The following is a 17,527-nucleotide window of genomic DNA, read 5'->3' as shown; positions in this document are numbered from 1 at the left end:
CGGGCGGCGCGCGTGCGCACAGGCGCGGAGGTCCGCCTCTGTGGTACGTCGTTGGCGGCCTGGGTGGGTGTTCGAAGATCGCCGTGCCCAGGGAACGCTCCGGTGTCTTTTTAAAAAACAAGACAGTAAGGCCTTGTCCGCGTGCCTCTCGGCGCGAGCAACCCGCGTGGGCGTGTCCGCCCCGAGCCCGCGGGTGAGCACGTGCGCCGGGAGGGCGGGCAGGGTCCGTGCGGCCGCTGCGCCCCACGGAACCCGTACCGCCCGGCCCCCCCGCGCCTGCGGTCCCCGCACCCCGCGAGGAGCCTGCCCGAGCCTGCCCTGCAGGAGACACAGCGCCTTTGGCCAGGGAACGGCGGGGCCGGACGGTTAACCGACGGCGACACCACCGTTCTCCCCGGCCTCACTCTTCCTGGGCCTCTGGGGTATGTATGCTTTCGTCTCGAGGACGGGAAGGGTGCTGCTGATTTGAAAACCGCAATTAAGGTTCTTGATCGTCTGCAAGAATTTTTATTTCCGGGAATGTTGGTCAACCCAGCATTAGAGAACATCGGTTAAGTGTGTGGTGATTGAGGCGCCTGGGGGGGCTCCGACGGTTAAGCGGCCGACTGGAGTTCCGCCCTTGTCATGCCCCGCATTGGGCTCTGTGCTAACAACTTGGAACCTGCTTGAGTTTCTCTCCCTCTCTCTGTCCCTCCCCTGCTGGCGCACACACTCTCAAAAATAAATAATGAACTTAAAAAATGTGGTGGTTACTTCTGACAAGCAGGCTTCTCCCAAGGCTGTGTAGACCGTGCAGGGGCTCCCTGGGCCTGGAGAGGAATGGGGCTGGCTCCTGGTGTAGTTCCCTAAACTCCTGTCCCTGGGGGCAGTAAATCCAGGGAAAGGGTACCGATGCTAGAGCTGAGACAGCCCATGCCCAGGTCCCAATTCAGAAGGAGTCATTTCTCGTGGAAAGTGTCCAACCTGGGAGTGATTCGTAAGCTTCTTACATTAATTGGTGCCAGGCAGCTACGTTAACTACTACCGTTACCTCTTTGAATCCACACGACCCCATGAGGTGGGCACAGTTCAAAGTGTGCCTCTGGGGTGGGGAAGTGTCCTTCCCAGCTCCCAGTCTTGCAGTTGTGGGGTGTGGGGTGGGCAGCAGAACTGAGAGGATCACCGCTGGGACTCTGATCCAAGCTCTTGATCCTTCACTGGCCCCAGACGAAAGAACTCCTCCCACCTACCCCAAAGCGCTGCACTCCTTTCTCCTCCCAGCAAAAGAAGGGGTCACCACCAATAAAACGTCAAATCGGGGATGCCTGGCTGGCTCAGAGGGTAGAGGATATACAACCCTTGATCTCAGGGTCATGAGTTCAAGACCCACCTTGGGCATAGAGCTTACTTAAAAATATTAAAAAAAAAAAAAAAAAAAAGTGACAAATGCTTGCTCCTCTGACCCACCCACTTCTCATGGGAAGCAGGGGGAGGGCAGAGGGCAGGCAGATGTCCTGCACACCTTTAATATCACTCACACGGATAAAGGGCGGAGATTGCTAATGCAAACCCATTTGGAAGATGCACCCCACCTACAGGTTTCGATCCCTTCCCTCCCCCACCTTGCTTTAAAGCATTTCAGCCAAGTCACTCTGGATTTCCTCAAGCACTCTGTAAAAACTCTAATTTTGTCAAATGATGGAAAATCGAGGGACACACAGCCTGAGAAAGCACATTCAGCTTTAGGGCTTTTTTTTTTTTTTAATTTTTTTTTATTTAAATAAGGAGAATTCTTTCATATGGAAAGAGCTAGTACAATCACATATTTGAAAGGAGAAACAATAGGTACTGATCGGAGGGAAAGGGCAAAGGGTGAGTGTGCCACCATGGCCTGCTGAATCCATGATTCCGTTTCCCATCCAAGGCAAAAGCTTCCCAGAAAACGTATAAACAAGCTGCACGTTACACCTTTAGCCATCGTCTGCCCTTTCAAATATCTGGTCTACATGAAAAGACAAAGAGAGGAAAGGCCAAAATAAAAACAAAAGGGAACAAAAACAAAACACAACCCTCTTAAGAACAACAAAAAACCCAAACCCTTTTACTACACAAGGCATGAAGTCAAAAGCTTAGAGTACAGTATCCCCTTTAAACAATGGAAGAAAGTCATCCACACAGAGCCTTAGTAGAAATTTCCACTCTGAGGCTTCCTAACATGCTGAACACAGGGTCCTGGGGACACGGTCCCCCAGCCAGGGTGGGGAAATGGTGAACAGCAAGATCAGATGTGCCTGAACATCACTAGCCAAATATGTGCTGGTGGTCCTGGAGGAGGGCATGGCTAGGGGACAGTGTCAGACCCCAACACTGAGCCACCCTGTCCCAGGTGAGCTCTTAGGTCCATCTCATTTTCAAGCAGGATGAGCTGGCTTTCCGGAAGTCTGCGTTTCCCATTCATCACAAACCATGACAAAGCAGAGGCACTCTGCAGTGTCCTCGGTTGTCAAAGGCCATTTCCAACTGACCTTCTAACCCAGGCTTGCTCTGCAAGAAGTGCAAAGGGACATACAGATTTGAGGGGCAACATGCAGCCGCTTGGTGGAGGGAAACAGAACAGCAGGGAGGGGCTTTACGGTTTGCCACACACTGCCTCGGTGGGCCGTCTCTGAACACGGCCGTGCAACCACGTGCACACCCTCGGCCTCCTTGGCTCTGAGCATCATTCACAAACCTCACCCACCATCCAGAAGGCAGATCCTGAAGACGGGAAGGCGAGGGCGTAGTTGGAGACCCGATGTCGACATTTAACAACAAGATACCCCAATATCCCCAGAAGTGGCTGGATGACCACAGCTTTGAAGTCAACCAACCGATTTCTGAGTGTGTAGGTCCATCCTTTGTTTTCCCTCTTGAGGAACCCAGAGCCAGAAGTGTATGAATTCCAAGTTTGAAAACAAAAGTAAGGTGGATTAAAAAGGGGGAAGCAACAGTAAAGAAAACCAGACCAAATACAACTGGCAGAGAAGTTTTCAGTGGGTGTATGCCTCTCGGATACTTGACCCCACACTCTGAGACTTCGCCCCGTCCAGTAGCTGGCACTGGACGGACGCTCCTGCAGGGTCGCCTGTTGCCGAGCAATGGGCTGCACCATCAATGGCCAAGGCCAAGCTGCCAGCATCAGAAGGGAGGCAAAGGTGCGGTGAGAGAGCTCCGACCCCTCCCCTCCCCCCAATCTCGGCAGCAGGAAAGCTAAGTGCTGGTCTTCACCTGTTCCCACCAAAGGCCCCACGGCATCCTGGCAGAGGCCTCTGCGTGGATTTACACTCTGAGGATGAGGGTTTGAAACCAAAATAAGACCCTAAGCCCCATTAACCTTGAGCGCGGTTCTAAAACCACATGAAAGGAAGAGATATTGCACCTTAAACACCTCTGCACTAAAAAATTGCATTTCATCAGACCAAGGAAGGGACGGGACGTCGGGCAGGCCTCAGGTCTGCCCTCTGCCCCGAGTCCAATTTAAAATCTGCATCTTAGTGGGAAAGAGACGGCAGCTTGGGCACACGGAGGTGGTGAATGCACTGAACTTCACATGCAATTTCCTGGCCTTTCCTGCACAGAATAATTCAGACATTATATATAAATAGAGCAGTGAAACATTTACTGGTTTTCACCTAGACCTACAACATCAATACATATAAATAAATTCTAGTGTTTTGTTTTGTTTTTTTTTTATTGGGGAGGGGGAGGAGAGAAAATACAAGGGTAGAGAGAAGGGCTGGAGAACAGGTGACCTTGTTTTTATTTTTTCTCAAAACAGGGAGGACTGTCACCCTGACGGCAGGTTTGCCTGCAGGGTACGTCTTGAGTGTGTAACAGCATCCACGACTGTTCTTTGAATTTCAAAACGAGAAAGCCTTTTTTTCCTTTTGACATACAACGTGCACCGGAATTAGGTGTGAGGGTGTGGCCGTGTTTCTAAGTGTACAGGTGAGCGAGGGTGGCTCCTACAGGGGCAGGTGGTGGCAGAGGGGAGCTGTCGGCAGGGCGGCTGGTCACGGGGACAGCAGTCACACACTTGCAGGGGAGAGAAAGAGCAGGTGCGCACACGGGGGCGGTTGAGTGCGGGCAACTCCTCGAGTGAGCGGCCCTTCGAGAATGGACCTCAGAGTAAGCTAAGCTTCAGGCATGAAGGTGACCAGCTGGTAAGCGAGGTCTGAGGGTGAAGGCAGGAGGGGGAGCGCGGCAAGCTGCAGACTAAGCAACAGGGCGGCTTTCGGGAAAGCCGGCCCTCTCCGGGTGGGCCCCGCAGACGCCCGGCACCCTTGCGGGCAGGACGTGCCCCCGCTTCCTTAGAGCAGGGAACGGGGACAGGGAGTCGCGTGCACAGTTCCTGAGGCCCTGCCCTGCCCGGTTCTGCACTGAACATACAGCTCAGAGCCACAGGGTGTTACACGTCTGTGGTGGCACTCAGGGTGGACTCTGCGGGGCACGTCCCCACTCACCGGCTGCTTGTCCTCTGAGCCAGATCCTCCCAGGAGCCGCCAGCGGGCTGGCTGGTTAGATGCTCTGCAGAGCACGTGCATTACTTGACATTTCCCTTCCCCTCTCCCTGGAATGACAAAACCTGGGACGATTTCCTTCTAGTTCTTATTTTAAGAAGAAACAACAAAAAACCAGCATAAAATGGCTCACACAAACAGTTTGCCAGAGGCATCGCTGCAGACTTAAGAGGCTGTCGTTTTCCCCCCCGAGGCCGCCCCCAGGCTGCTGAGGAACAAGGGTCAGACCCTCAACCCTCCCTGCCCCGGGACCCTGCCCCAGTCGTCTGCAGAGACGGACACCCACTGCCCAGCTCCGGTGCCTCTGTCCCAACAACCCGGGTCTGCCAGTGGGAGCCAAAAAAAAAAAAGAAAGAAAGAAAGAGAAAAAAGAAAGGGATCCCTCCCAGCAGCCTTGCACGCCACACGCCTCTGCCGCAGACCCAGTCAGACAACCGTCCGTGCGCCCCTGTCCCCACGAGAAGGGGCCTCACGATCTCCAGGGACAAGCTGGGTGAAAGATGGCAGGACAGGAAGATCCAGACAAGAGACAGGCTCAGGAAGAAAAGAGGAGGGCATGTCACGGAAGGCTTCGAGAAGGGCGTGCGGGTCAGACAGCAGCCCCCAGGTGCTAGAGCCCCAGACGCGGAGGCGACGCGGAGGCGACGCGGAGGCGCCGCGGGGCCCGCGGTGCGGTCAGCTCGCACCGTCCGTGTCACACCGGAAAACGCCGATGACTGTGTATCTCCGTGGTTTACCTCAGGTGCCCAGGGGTCAGCATGTCCACCGGCCGTAGAAGGGTCCAGGACAGAAACTCTGTGTAATTCCTACGCTAAAATCGTCATCAGCTTCACTGGGCTGTCCCTACACTCCAGGGGTCCTCAGGCCAGGGGCGAGAATCCAGCCGTGACACCGACCCACCTCCCCTGTCTCGCTCGCTGCTCCCAAGCAGGCAGCCGCCCCCGGCACGGCCCTGCGGCACCGATTCACCGACGGAGGAAGCACAGGGGGTGGGGGGCGCCCGCCTGCGTCAGGTGTTAAGGGATCGCAGCGACGGACCAGCGGAGCGGCAGACGCGGTTAAGGGTAGGACCGGAACAGGAGGAGGTGAGGGAGAGGACGGCAAAGTAGAAAAGTTCAGCTACGCAGACATAGCTTGTGTTTTTGTTTTTCTTTTCCTTCCGCCTTTGTAAAAACTTCAGCTGCTTTTTACAAAAAGCCTCCAACTACAATGGCCCTGCTGACAAACCACTGTGCCAGGGGCCGGGAAGGCTGGGGACCCAGCGGCGGAGCGGGGTGGGGGGGGGGGGGGGCGAGCTCATCTGTACTGCACAAAGGTGGGAGTCACTCCACAGTCACGGTGGAAAGGAGGCGGGGACGACATGGGGTCGGGGTCGTTTGCTTGCTTGCTTGCTTGTTTCGTATTAAAGCGAGCAGGTCAACATCACGTATCCACGGGGGCAAGCCGGTTGGACGATGGAGCTCTCAGGAGTGGAGAAGAGAAGGGAGGTCTCTCAGTCCGGGCCGGGTGGTTGGACGGTGGATCTGGTGAGATGTCAAGGCCGAGCGGGGGCCCTGGCCTCAAGGCGGGGGGCGAGGCGTGGCCAAGCACCTTCAGGCCTTGCTCTCCTCCACTTTGACCGCCCGAGGCTTGATTGCTCCGGTTCTCTTCATCTGGGAGGCGGCCGAGGGGGCCTCCTGAAGTTTCACAGCTCCCAAGCTGGGTTTTTCATCCACTCGTTGTTTGGCCTTTGGACAGATGAATGGGGACAAAGACAGTTACCCTTCCGTAGAAACACCGGTCTGGATACACAGCCCCCACCGCCCCCTGACTGCTTCTGAGTCACAGAGAAAAGCCACCCTAAGAAGCCCATCCTTTGGTGGAAGGACCGGACTGAGAAGGAACTGGCACGAGTAGGAAGGACACTGGCGTGAGATGCTCTCTCCCCTCCCACGGGTGCTGAGGGCGGTGATTCGGAGAGGCAGGAAGAGGCCGGGTCCTCCGGGAAGCATTCTGTGATGCCCACGGGCCTCTGAAGGAGCAGCACTTCCCAGGCCGACCCGAGAGACCTTTTCAAATCCGTGCCCCCCGTGCCCCAAGGGTAAAAGGCCCCCGACCAGATCCAAGTGCACCCCACGAGTCGGAACTCCCGGATGTTTGCCGAGGGGCACGGGGCCACTAGGTGGACTTGGTCCTCCCCAATCTTGGACCTCCCCCGTCTCCCGCTCTGTGGAGACCTTTCCCCAGGACCCTAGTATGCCCTCGAGATTCCCAGCCAGGGTCCCCACTGACCTGCAGCTCTGCGCAGTGGACGGGTCACAGAGCGGCCAGCCTCGACTCTGCCCCCCCCCCCCCCCGCCCCCACCGGGGTGCAAACTCTGGAAGAAAGCTTTAGCAGCTCAGTTCAAGCAATTCAAGGAGCGACCCTCCAGGGAACCAATCAAACTTCCACCTCCACCAGCCAGGAATGCGGTTCTAGTAAAAAACCACGCCTGATGCGTAGGAGCTCTGGAGCCCCATCGCGTTTTAGAGCAGTAGCCGAGAACGGTGCCTGAAGGCAGAGACCCTGAGAAACCCCTTCTGTCACAGAATGGGAAGGCGTCGTTCCACGTGTAATCCCACCCAGCCAAGACAGAGACGAGACACAGCACTTACTGGAGCCGGCACGCGCACGCACACACGCACATGCACACACACGCGGCTTCTAGAGCTGACCCACAGACCTAACCGAGTCCCAGCGCCTTCACAGCCCAAATCGCTGTGGAAGGAGAGTCCACCTTCTGGCACCACCTCGTCAGAGGAATCCGCATCCTCCCTTCTCTGCAGGACAAGGAAGGATCCAGACGCCCGTCAAGAGGAGAAATGCCTTCGCCAGGAGGGACTCAGGCTGCCGGCTGCCGGCTCCCGGCGCCACACTCTAAGCGCTTAGGGCACGTCTCTCTTTATAAGAGGAGCACTCAAATGGGTTGGACACAGTCCCTTCTCTTTTGGCGCCTGGAGATGGGCCTAAGCGTCCGGGGCTGGAAGGTCTGGAAAGCCATCTTCTACCTGTTGAACGTAGTGTCCCTGCACAGAGCCCATGTTAACTGCTGATCCAGAGGGCTTCCCACTGGGGCTAGCAGAGCTAGGCCTGAAAAAACCAAAGGCAGGGGGTGAGAACACGCGCGTCGCCAGACAATGGAGTCAAGCCTAGCACACAGCGCGGCCCTGGCTCGGGCGGCACCCTCTCCGACAGAGGAAAGCCAAGACCTCGGACAGCCAGAGTGCAGAGGGTGCCGGGGCGGCTCACGCAGACGCACCCGAGGGCACAGAGGCCGAGGCCCCTGCCGTGGGCAGACACTGACCAGACGGGTGGACGGGCACCGACCGTCTCTCAGGGCTTGGGGGGTTTGGGCCAATGGGATTCTGTGACCCAGACACACGGTCTATGCAGCTGACTTAAGGGCGGTGCAAAGTATTTTCTTAGGTTTTCACTTTTGTATACGATGGGGGTGGGAGGGGCGGAAAGGGAAACCAAGAGCAACAAAAATCTTTCAGGACGTCTTTCTGAATGTGTTCCACTGACTGGACAATCAGTTCTCGTGGACGCTAATTACATGCCACGTGGAGAAAAAGATTCTGTGGTCAAAAGCCTGAGAAGTGCTATGTGCTGAGTTTGTCAGGACCCGCGATGGTGGGGGTACCTAGACCCCCCTCGTGCTGAGGAGCATGACCCCCCAATAAGCACGTCCAAGGACCTGACCGGAGGGCCCTTTTGTGGCAGGACGTGCCTCAGAAGCTCTGCGTCCAGAAAACATGGGAAACACTGCTCTGTGAAAATATACCAATTTTCCCAACCCCACTAACGTGCCGACCGAACAAAGGCTATCCGTTAATGTTTATGTTTTTTACATAGTCTTTCTCCAAAGAGTTGGCTGCTGCCATTCTTACGCTAAATAGACACGGACGACTCCTGTTATGTGAGTTTCCGTGTTCTGGTTTGTCTCTGTCCTTGGATGCGGCTAAATGCCACCTGTGGCAGCCACGGAGACATAGCATCTGTTCATCTGCGAAGCTTCCTCTAGTCCAAACTACGCTCACTGTTCTGTGTGGCTGTCTGGCTGCACCTTTCCTACAGTTCTGTTGTTTTGACCTTTGTGAAAAATATGGTTGGGGAACAAAACAGATAAACAAAAATAAGTGAAGCCAAGAGAATAAAAGAAGAACAGAAAAGATGATGAAATGGGGAAAAGGTCACAAAAAACGCCTTTCTCTGGAAATGTGGAAGTATGGAATGACCAGACAGACGGGACAGAGGAGAAACGCAGCCTCGACACTCCAGGAGCGACAGGGCAGCGTGGCCACGGCACGAAGACTCGAGATGGCGACCTGATGTGCAACAGCGTTCCCTTCAAGGGGCCCGGGCCGCCCCGGAACCGGGCTGCTAACCTCTCACAGGGCAAGGGTGCTGCGAGCCGTGCGCGTCTGTTCTCCCCACCCCCTGCCCTGCAAGCCCGAGGGCTCTCCAGGCTTCTCCCACATGAGACAAGAGTTGGCTGCACCCACCCGTGGGCCCCACGCCACAGCATGCTGCCTCCCGTCCCCGCACACTTCTCCTCAGGGGCGAGCAGGTCAGCGAACCACTGGTTCTGCCACTTTCTAGTAGAAGGAATTCAGCACAGGGATTCACACAAAGCCACCTCCAGATCCAGCTAAGTAAGGGACCCGAGGCAGCTATTGGAGGCAGAGACCGAGGCCAAGGACGCAAAGAGAAGGTGCCGGTCCGCGCTGTGGGAGGCACGGACGCCCCTGTGAGGCCAGCAGCCACCGGCCTGGCAGGGCCAGAGGCTCGGTGCAGGGGACAGGCAGCCCTGAGGGAAGGGAATTCTCCCCGCCTTCCAGGGCGTGTACCTTCCTGGCCAGTAAATCCTTTGTAAAATCTGGTGAGAAAGCTGTGAGCAGTCGGGATGGGCCTCACACTAGTAAAACATCCGTTGTTTCTTTTCCTACCTTTCCAGAAAACTCTCCCAAACCAGAGCATTTTATTATGACGATTAAAGGCAAACTGCTCTGACAGTTCCTGATTTCTCCATGGTTAACTAAAACAGGAGTGTGTCCCAGCACTGAAACTTCAAGGTGACACGTGGCCTCCAAGGGGACCCAGCCTCAGGGCCCTTCCGGGGCTCTCCCTGGTCCCCTAGGACTCGCCAGCACCACTGAGTCACATCTAGACCAAGTACTCGGCGATGCAGCATCCGACTCCCAGGGCATTTCTTTACCTGTAAGTCTGCGGCGATGGCACGGAGCCTCCTGAAGGAACATTCTGTTTACTGTCGGCAAAGTGGAAGCCCTTCATCTCCATCTGAGAGGACTAAAGACACCAAGAAGGAATGAGGGGTCACTCGATGGCCCTGGAGACACCTGGCCCTCACTGAACCGCCCGTGCAGAGCCGATGAGGACTTCTGCGGACAGAGGAATTCTCTAAAGAAACGCGTACTCCCCTGCCCCCCAGTCTAGGCTCAGGAGGCGGCTTCTTGAAGTGGGAACTGTACTCTGTGTTTTTGTTTTTTTGAAGTGCAGTGGGACCTGGGGGACCGGTCTCTGAAATGGCCCCACAGCGGCTCCACAGGCCGAAGGGCCCAAGCATCAGCATCAGCTACCACACTCCTCCCCTCTGCTCTGGGCCTTGGTTCCCATCGCTAGCTTACACGGGAACCAAGGGGGGCCCGCCATGGGGTTCCCCACGAGCAGGAAACCAGTGGTCTGGTGAGGCCAAGAGCTTGCCCCTCACCTAGACCTCTGGCACTTTCTGCCACAACAGTGGTTCCTGACTAGCTAGTAAGGGTTCTCCCCAGGACGCGACAGGATGAAGTCATCCTTACCTCTCTGCTGGTGTTAAGGACCGAAGGCTGGGACCCAGGTGGAAGGATTCGTCGGGGAGCCCCGACGGAGAGGCTCTGCCCCTGTGGCAGCTGGATGGACTGTGGCAGAATCAGGGGCTGCTGCCCGGAGCCGTACCGAGGCAGAGGCAGCTGGGAGCCAGGCAGCGGCATCGTCAGCTGCTGGGTGACAGGGACAGTCAAGAGGAGGCATGGATGTTGGGGAGAAAGCCACAGACTACTGGTCACACCTGCCCCCAAGAGCAAACACAGATTATGCTTCAGGTTCTCGTTTCCAGACAGCTAAAGAGAGGCCTCTGCACAGCCAGAGGTTCTGGGTTTCTGTTTGAGCACACCCTCTGAGGGAGGGGCAGGTCTGATCGCCAGAACAAGGCAGGGGGTGAAGATAAGCCCAAGGCCACGCACGCGGCTCCTCTCTTGGGCTGCAAGAGCCACGTGCACCCCAGACCTTCTTGCTCGCACCCAGCAAGTGGAATGTGGGCAGCAAACCAAAGCCCATGTGCGTGGGGGATGGGGAAGAGGAAGGGAAGGTCAGGAAGGCTTCTTAGGAAGCAACGTCCAAGCGAGCCCCCAGAGACGAAAGCTGTGTGGATGTGAATCTTTGGCCTCTTTTGTGCAGCACAAAAAGGCAAAACTCCTCTGTTGCTTTGCTATTGCTCTAATGGTGATAGAAAACAAGACACAACTGGGTTCTGGGGTTCTGGGGTTCAGGGGTTCTGGAACTGAACTGGAGACTCTGGATCCTTCTGAAGGCTGTTATATCAGAAGAAAGTGGGGGCGGTGGGGGGGGTGACAGGGAGGAGAGGGGCCTGGAGACTCGGGACTGGCGCAAGGAAGCCACTTGTCGTCTCTCAGTCACTTTCCTCTTCACCCCCTGCGTTGAGTCCACAGTGGAGGGTCAGAAGGATCTATTGGAATTGCATCACTGAGACGAGCAGCAGCCAGAGCCTCCAGACCCCAGGCTCCTCCCTGCACACGGCAGGGAGCGGGACGAGGAGGAGGACAGCGCTGTATCTCGGGAGACTCGTGTTCCGGGGGCACCCTGGCTGGTGTGTGGAGAACAGACTGTCAGGCCTAAGAGCAGAGGCAGGAGATCAGGGAGGAGCCCCCACGGGAGCCTGGATGGGGAGAAAGGTGGAGGGCGGGGATGAGGCATGGCTGGATTCGGAATGCTTTCCACAGGTAGGGCTAACAGGACCCCTGCGGAAGGATCAGAGGAGGCGCAAGGGGAAGCGGGGACCTACAGGGGACACGGACACGACAGCCAGGAGGACCGGGAGAACTCAGGTCTTGGACACGGTGCCAGCACGTGTCACGCAGGAGATGCCGCAAGACGCCAGAGCAGAGGCGACGCGTGACCCACAGGCTGGAGAACACAGCTGGGGGCACCAGGAAGACAGTCTGGATGGGACGCAGAGCCGCAGGGCTAGACAGGGGTCGGAGAGCAGAGCCCGCGGGACACGGAGAAGCCACAGACCAGGCGGGTAACGAGGAGGGTTTCGCCAGGATGGTGCCCGTGAACTGAGCGAAGGACAGGACTCTGGGGGAACGAGCATCTCTGGGTCAAGTGTGGCCGACGGGGCAGCAGGACGAGAGCAAAGAATAACCATTGGGAACTGATGCGTGTGCTTACACAATTTTGTTGGGTTTTTTTTTTTTTTTTTTTTTTTTTTTTTTGAAAGGAGGAACAATAGGGTTGTCTGGGTATAATCCAGAGGACCCTCCTCCCCAGAGGGTGGCCCTGCGAGCAGCTCGTCTGTGTGCTGACGGGACATGTGCTGTAGGAGCGAGCAGGAGGCTGGCTGGAAGGGACGGAGGGTGAGGGGGCCTCTCCCGGGCACGACTAGCCCACCCTTGTGGCAGGAGACCCGACACGAGATCTTGTTTCTCTAGGGACACCGTAAGCAAGATGCAGGCGGGTGGAAGGTGGTGAGGAGGAAGCTGCAAGTCAGGAGCGGGTGCTGGGGCGGCGGGGAGGGACCGGGCCTGAGCGCGGCTGCCGGCGTGCAGCCGCAGGTGGTCTGAGCGGGGCTGGTGTTCTCCTGGCACAGACGGTTGTGCAAAGGCGGGACTGGACTCCACCAAGGTGGAAACACTGCAGGGGGGCCCAGAGAAGAGAAGAAGTGAGCAGAGAAGGAAGTGAGCCCATAGGGGGAAGGTGAGAAAAAGGTGGCTGGAGCCGGGTGGCTAGAGGGAAAGAGCTAAGAGAGCAGAGGCGGTGACCGGGTAGGACCCTTAATCTTGAGATAAAGAAAGAGGTACAGTTTCTAGCAGTGACCGATCCAGACAGGATCATGGGCACAGAGGACCGGTGGCGGCAACGGGGCCTGTGCGTACAGAGACGACGTATCATCTACACAGACGTCGAAACCACCAGCAGCTGTAACAGGAGCTGTGTCGCAGAGACTGGACCAGGGGCCAAAGGAGGAGAGGGGTGACCCCCGAAGGTGTCTGATACTGCGGACGGTCACGGGAGAGGACGACATGAAGCCAAATGCTAGATTCAAAATATGGACTCACAGCAACACGGAGGCCAGTGCGGTAGTCAACACCATGGGCTCCAGAGCTGGGGTTTCAGGGAGAAGGGAGGGACAGCGGTCTAGAAGCATCGGTGGGAATGCCAGGAGGACGCACACACCTCATCTCCAAGCCCCCCCAGGATGAGGGCGGGAGAGAAGCCGCGGGAGAAGCAGCACTCTTGGGATAGGCACATGAGGTGGGAGACCTGGCCCCAGTTCTAGCAGCCCGAGGACCAGTCCCAATGGTCGCAAACAGCACGTAAGTCAGCACGCAGCGAGAGGCAGATACGAGGGAGAAAGCCGTGGTGGAAGAAAAAAGCCCAGTGTTTTGGGCAGGAGGGGCTGAATTCCTGACCTGTGGAAGCTGGGAGTCCAACAGCTGCGAGGCACCCAGGCCAGCAGCCTGGCCGAGCTGGCCCTCGTAGACCAGGGCTTGGTTTCCGCTCATGGGCTGGTAGGGGGAGCCGGACTGGGGCTTCACCATCTCCAAGGGCTGCATGCCTGGGAAGGCCGAGTAGGGAGGCTTCAGGGCCGTGCCTCCAGAGAGGATCATGGTGCTGGGCGGTGACAGGCTGGGGTGCATGTACACCTGAGATCTGCAAAAGCCAGACAGATAGTGGGTCGGGTGCAGGACTACACCAGGGGGTCTCAAATGAGGGCACACCCCACCATCCCCCAGAGGGCTTGCTAAAACCCACACTGCTGGCCTCGCCCTCAGAGTTTCTGACTCAGAAGGGCCTGGGACAGAGCCCGAGGATTTGCACTTATGACAAGCTCCTAGATGGTGCTGACGCTGCAGGTCTAGAGACCACAGTCTGAGCATCACTCGATTACACGAGCGAAATCATCCAGGCTGTACAAGGCACAGGAAAACCCAGGGGATGCCAAAAGCACAGGACCTCAGATGCGTGGGAAGAGCCCACCGAGGGTGGTGGGAGATGGGAAGAGGAGGGGCTCAGGAGGGGTAGGATGACAGGGAAAGGAAAAACAAGGCCAACCATCGAGTGCTATCAAGCCCACGGCAGCTCCTGCAGCAGGTTAATAATGACTCTGCGGTGCCGAGACCACCACGCCCCCGACCCACCGCCAAGCAGAGAATTGTGGAGCGGAAACAGTCCAGAGGGGCACATCCACGGGCCGCGGGGGCCTGAGCTTCTGGCTGCACCTCACCTGAAGGGCTGTAAGGAGCTGAAGATCTCCTGAGACTGGGAGACGGGGAGCCCGCCCCTCAGTCCAAGCTGGGCCTGAGCCTGCAGAGACGTGTGAAGGGAAATCGGGATCTGCTGGGCAGCGGCAGCCTGTGGTGGGAAGCCAGGCAGGTAACCGCAGTGCCCTCCAGGGTGGGTGTCTGCCCCCCCGCCACACCCCCTGCTCCACGCAGCAGCTCAAACACTGCCCCAAATGCAAACTGGAGCATGGCCTTCCGGTGCTTTCCTTGCTCTTGGGGAAAAGGCAAAACCTGGGTATCAACCCCAAACCATGATTTCCTACGTTGGGTTCTATACAACAGCAAGAACGAATTCTGGCTACAGCTGTCCACAGAGGTGCATTTCAGCATGCACCTGTCAACGGGAAACATACACGAAAGCTACATTCAGTATGATCCGGTTAGGTGAACATCGATACATCATAAATCTCAACAACGTAATGTTTAAGAACATGTTTCATAAAGAGATCAGGACAGGCCAAGTCCTCTGTTCTCTGTCCCCAAATCTACTTCTGCCCAAGGGCCCCACCATCCAGGCACACAGGTCCATGGGGTGCCAGACCATCAAAGGCCCCGCACCAGGTTCAGGAGGGAGACTTCCAGAACTCTGCCCCTTGCAGCACAGAAAATAGAAAATACGCCCATCCTGCACGAAAACAAACACCTGCACATTTCTAAAACTACCTCTTTCTAACGCATCCATGCCTGGGAGTCTAGGCCTTTCTTCTCTTCATCAGAAGGACACCTGATACCAAAGGATACCAAAGAGAATTCCATTTCAGCTAATTCCCCAGCTAGGACACAGGAAGAACTGACAGAGGGGATCTAGGAGTCTAGAGTGCCAAGCTCCATTCCTCTTCCCTGCCTCTCCTGTGTTCATTCACCAAACATTTCCTGCCTGCTAGGATGGGCTGGGTGCTGGGCGGTCCACGTGAGGGGACACAGAAACAAGACAGTACGCAAGTCGAGAAGGGAAGTTAATTCCACCGTGTGCTGCATCCCCATCCCCATCCCCCACGGCGCCACCTGTCCGGCTGTCATCACCTGCTGGTAACTCTGCTGCTGAGGTATCGTCTGAGGAACCAGCCGAGGCTGACCTGCAAACACGTGGCCGTCCAGGTACAGAGGTGGCAAGTGGCTGCCTGCAAACAGAACCCGAGAGCAGACAGGACAGGGTCAAGCCTCACCCCTCCTGAACGTCCACGCACGCACACTTTCCTGGGGAATCAGTGGGAGGGATGGAGTGTGTGCAGAGCCTGCTCGGTCCCCTGCTGCTGGCCCTGCGCCCCACAGCCCCACACTTGCTCGCCCCCAGGGGAACGCGGGCCCGGGGGGGTGGACAACTGACCTCGCTCACCAGACCCCGGGCCCACTGAACCACACCCTGGGGAGGGGCTCCACTGCAGCTCAGGCAGCCCTGGTCTCAGCCCCTACTCCTCTGTCTCCCTGCACGGAGTCCACGGTGGAGAGCAGGACGGTCCACTGGAAATGCGTCGAGACCCTGGCAGCTGGGCCCTCAAAACCCCTGCCCTCTCCCTTGGGGGCACCAACACAGCGGTCTACCACTGATGGGCCACCTGCGAGGGCTTGGCCGACACGAAGCACTTTGCAGGTTGACTCTGTGTCACGAGCTAACAGCCCAGAGAGAGCCAGGTGTATCTCACAGAGGAAGGAAGGGGCCGTGGCCCGGAGGGCTGAGCCACTCGAAGGCGGAGAGGACACGGCCCCTGCATGTGACCCGGCTCTGACTCCAAGCCCTGTCTCTGCTTGCCCCTGGTCTGCTTCCCACACCACAGAAGGGACGCAGGGTAGAGGGGAGGGCCAGGGGTCTGTAGCACCTGGGAGGCCAGGACCACCCGGCCCATCAACAAGCCCCTACTTTTGCACACTCAAGTCAGGGTAGGGGGAGGCGCTCAGGGCCGGCACCACTTTTCTCCTGACAGCGAAGGGAGGCTCCCTGAGCTGGTTCAGGTGAGGGAGGAGATACCTGGAAGAGAAGCAGAGGGTGCTACGGAGGCCACGGGCATGGGCGGCATGGAAACTCCGCCGAACGAGCTGTAGCTGACGCCGTTGGAGGCGCCCACAGAGGACGGGGGCTGGATTCCCGAGCCCGCGCCTCCCGGGGAGCTCTGCTCTGGCAAACTGGGTGAATTTTCCCAAGCCTTGCGTGCGGACTCCATCTGGAAAGCAAGGGGAGGGAAGAATTACTTCCAAGAAGGCGGGGGACGGCACAGATCGAGGCCCCAGGATGGGCGGGCGGGCGGGGCTGCGTGCTCCAGCCCTCGGCAAGCTAAGGCGCCCCGCAGCCTTCGCCTAGCGCCGGCCTGGCGTTACCTTCAGGGTGAGGTCGGCGGTGGGGAAGGACATTTGGGAGAGGCCGATGGCCCTCTGGATGTGATGATCACGCCGGAGGATGGGAATACTTTGTGTTAACCCAGCCTGGAAGGGGAAAGGAGACCATGGAACACGACAGGCACAGGGCCAACATGACAGCAGAGCAAAACGCACCTTTGGTTTTGCCCGCGGGCGCTCAAGACCCCTACGGTGAACCTGCCAGGAGCAGACACCCAAGCTGATCTGCTCCGGTCGGTGGTCTTCCCCGATTCCCTCAACAGAAGTCTGTGGAGAGCCACCTGCACACCCACAGCCCACGGAGCACTCGGGCAGGGGCGGCCGCGCCAGGCACAACGACGGGCTGCCAGCACAGAGGCGCCGACGCCTGGCGTGGAGACCCCCAGGTCCCGTCTCCGCCCCCCACCAGAAACTGAACGAGGTCCCTGGTAACGTTTCTTCACACATGTGGCCAACAGACCCTCCCATGTGTGCCCAGTGCCCCTCAGCGTATCAGAGGGATTCTGAGTAAACACGTTGGTTTATCCCAGCACTACCAAACATACGTAACCACAGAACGTCAAATAACCGGGACCTGAGAAGTTCTGTTTTCCCATGGTAAGATCACAAAACCGGGGCACAGGACATTTATACAACATGCCCGAGGACACGTAACCAGCTAGAGAACGCGTTGTGCCGCGCACCCAGGCCTGACCCCAAAGCTGGTGTTGGCCCCCTCCTCTGGCTTCAGAGCCCCCCAGAAGCCTTGCTCCTTTCTCTCCAGGGCCTGCCAGCACAAGAAACAGGGGGAAACACACACTCACGTTACTGGCCAAGGCATCCTGAAGTTTGACGACGGGATTCCCTGCGGGCCCAGAGGCAGAGCCAGGTGGCAAGCTGAAATCCGAGTCCTGAAGAGAAGGAAGAGCTCACTGAAATCATCTGCCCGCTTTTCAGAAGAGGCACACATTAATTCGATCCAGTCTCCAAGACTCAAGAAATCTAGTGGGCAGCGTCCACCAGATAGCACCCAAAAAAGGACGCCACCCCGTGACCCTCCCTCCGTGCTCCCT

General features: G+C 57.4%; 1 protein-coding gene and 1 non-coding gene across 12 annotated transcripts in view; both read right to left on the bottom strand.

Annotated features, from left to right (window-relative positions):
- Positions 1-5,668: 5,668 nt before the first annotated feature.
- PRRC2B (proline rich coiled-coil 2B) overlaps positions 5,669-17,527 on the bottom strand; it is a 64,947-nt gene continuing 53,088 nt past the window's right edge. For 4 of the 11 annotated variants that reach the window (XM_049630486.1, XM_049630478.1, XM_049630503.1 and 1 more), the window contains 10 exons: positions 17,279-17,365; positions 16,458-16,562; positions 16,111-16,303; positions 15,168-15,265; positions 14,087-14,214; positions 13,272-13,512; positions 10,380-10,559; positions 9,776-9,867; positions 7,566-7,647; positions 5,669-6,265 (listed from right to left, as the gene is read on the bottom strand). In XM_049630486.1, coding sequence (XP_049486443.1) covers positions 6,131-6,265; positions 7,566-7,647; positions 9,776-9,867; positions 10,380-10,559; positions 13,272-13,512; positions 14,087-14,214; positions 15,168-15,265; positions 16,111-16,303; positions 16,458-16,562; positions 17,279-17,365 — 1,341 coding nt within the window. In that variant the 3' untranslated portion in view covers positions 5,669-6,130. Of the gene's footprint in view, positions 6,266-7,565; positions 7,648-9,775; positions 9,868-10,379; positions 10,560-13,271; positions 13,513-14,086; positions 14,215-14,807; positions 14,869-15,167; positions 15,266-16,110; positions 16,304-16,457; positions 16,563-17,278; positions 17,366-17,527 lie in introns of those variants that run through there. The other 7 variants (XM_049630496.1, XM_049630513.1, XM_049630536.1 and 4 more) reach the window with 5 other exon arrangements.
- LOC125928120 (small nucleolar RNA SNORD62) lies at positions 11,245-11,328 on the bottom strand. The gene has a single exon (XR_007459565.1). It is a non-coding gene; the product is annotated as a small nucleolar RNA SNORD62 (small nucleolar RNA).

This window comes from Panthera uncia, chromosome D4 (genome assembly GCF_023721935.1).
Source record: "Panthera uncia isolate 11264 chromosome D4, Puncia_PCG_1.0, whole genome shotgun sequence".
Lineage (NCBI taxonomy): Eukaryota > Metazoa > Chordata > Mammalia > Carnivora > Felidae > Panthera > Panthera uncia.
The sequence above is the reverse complement of the archived record's forward strand: the minus strand, read 5'-3'. Positions and strand labels throughout refer to the sequence as shown.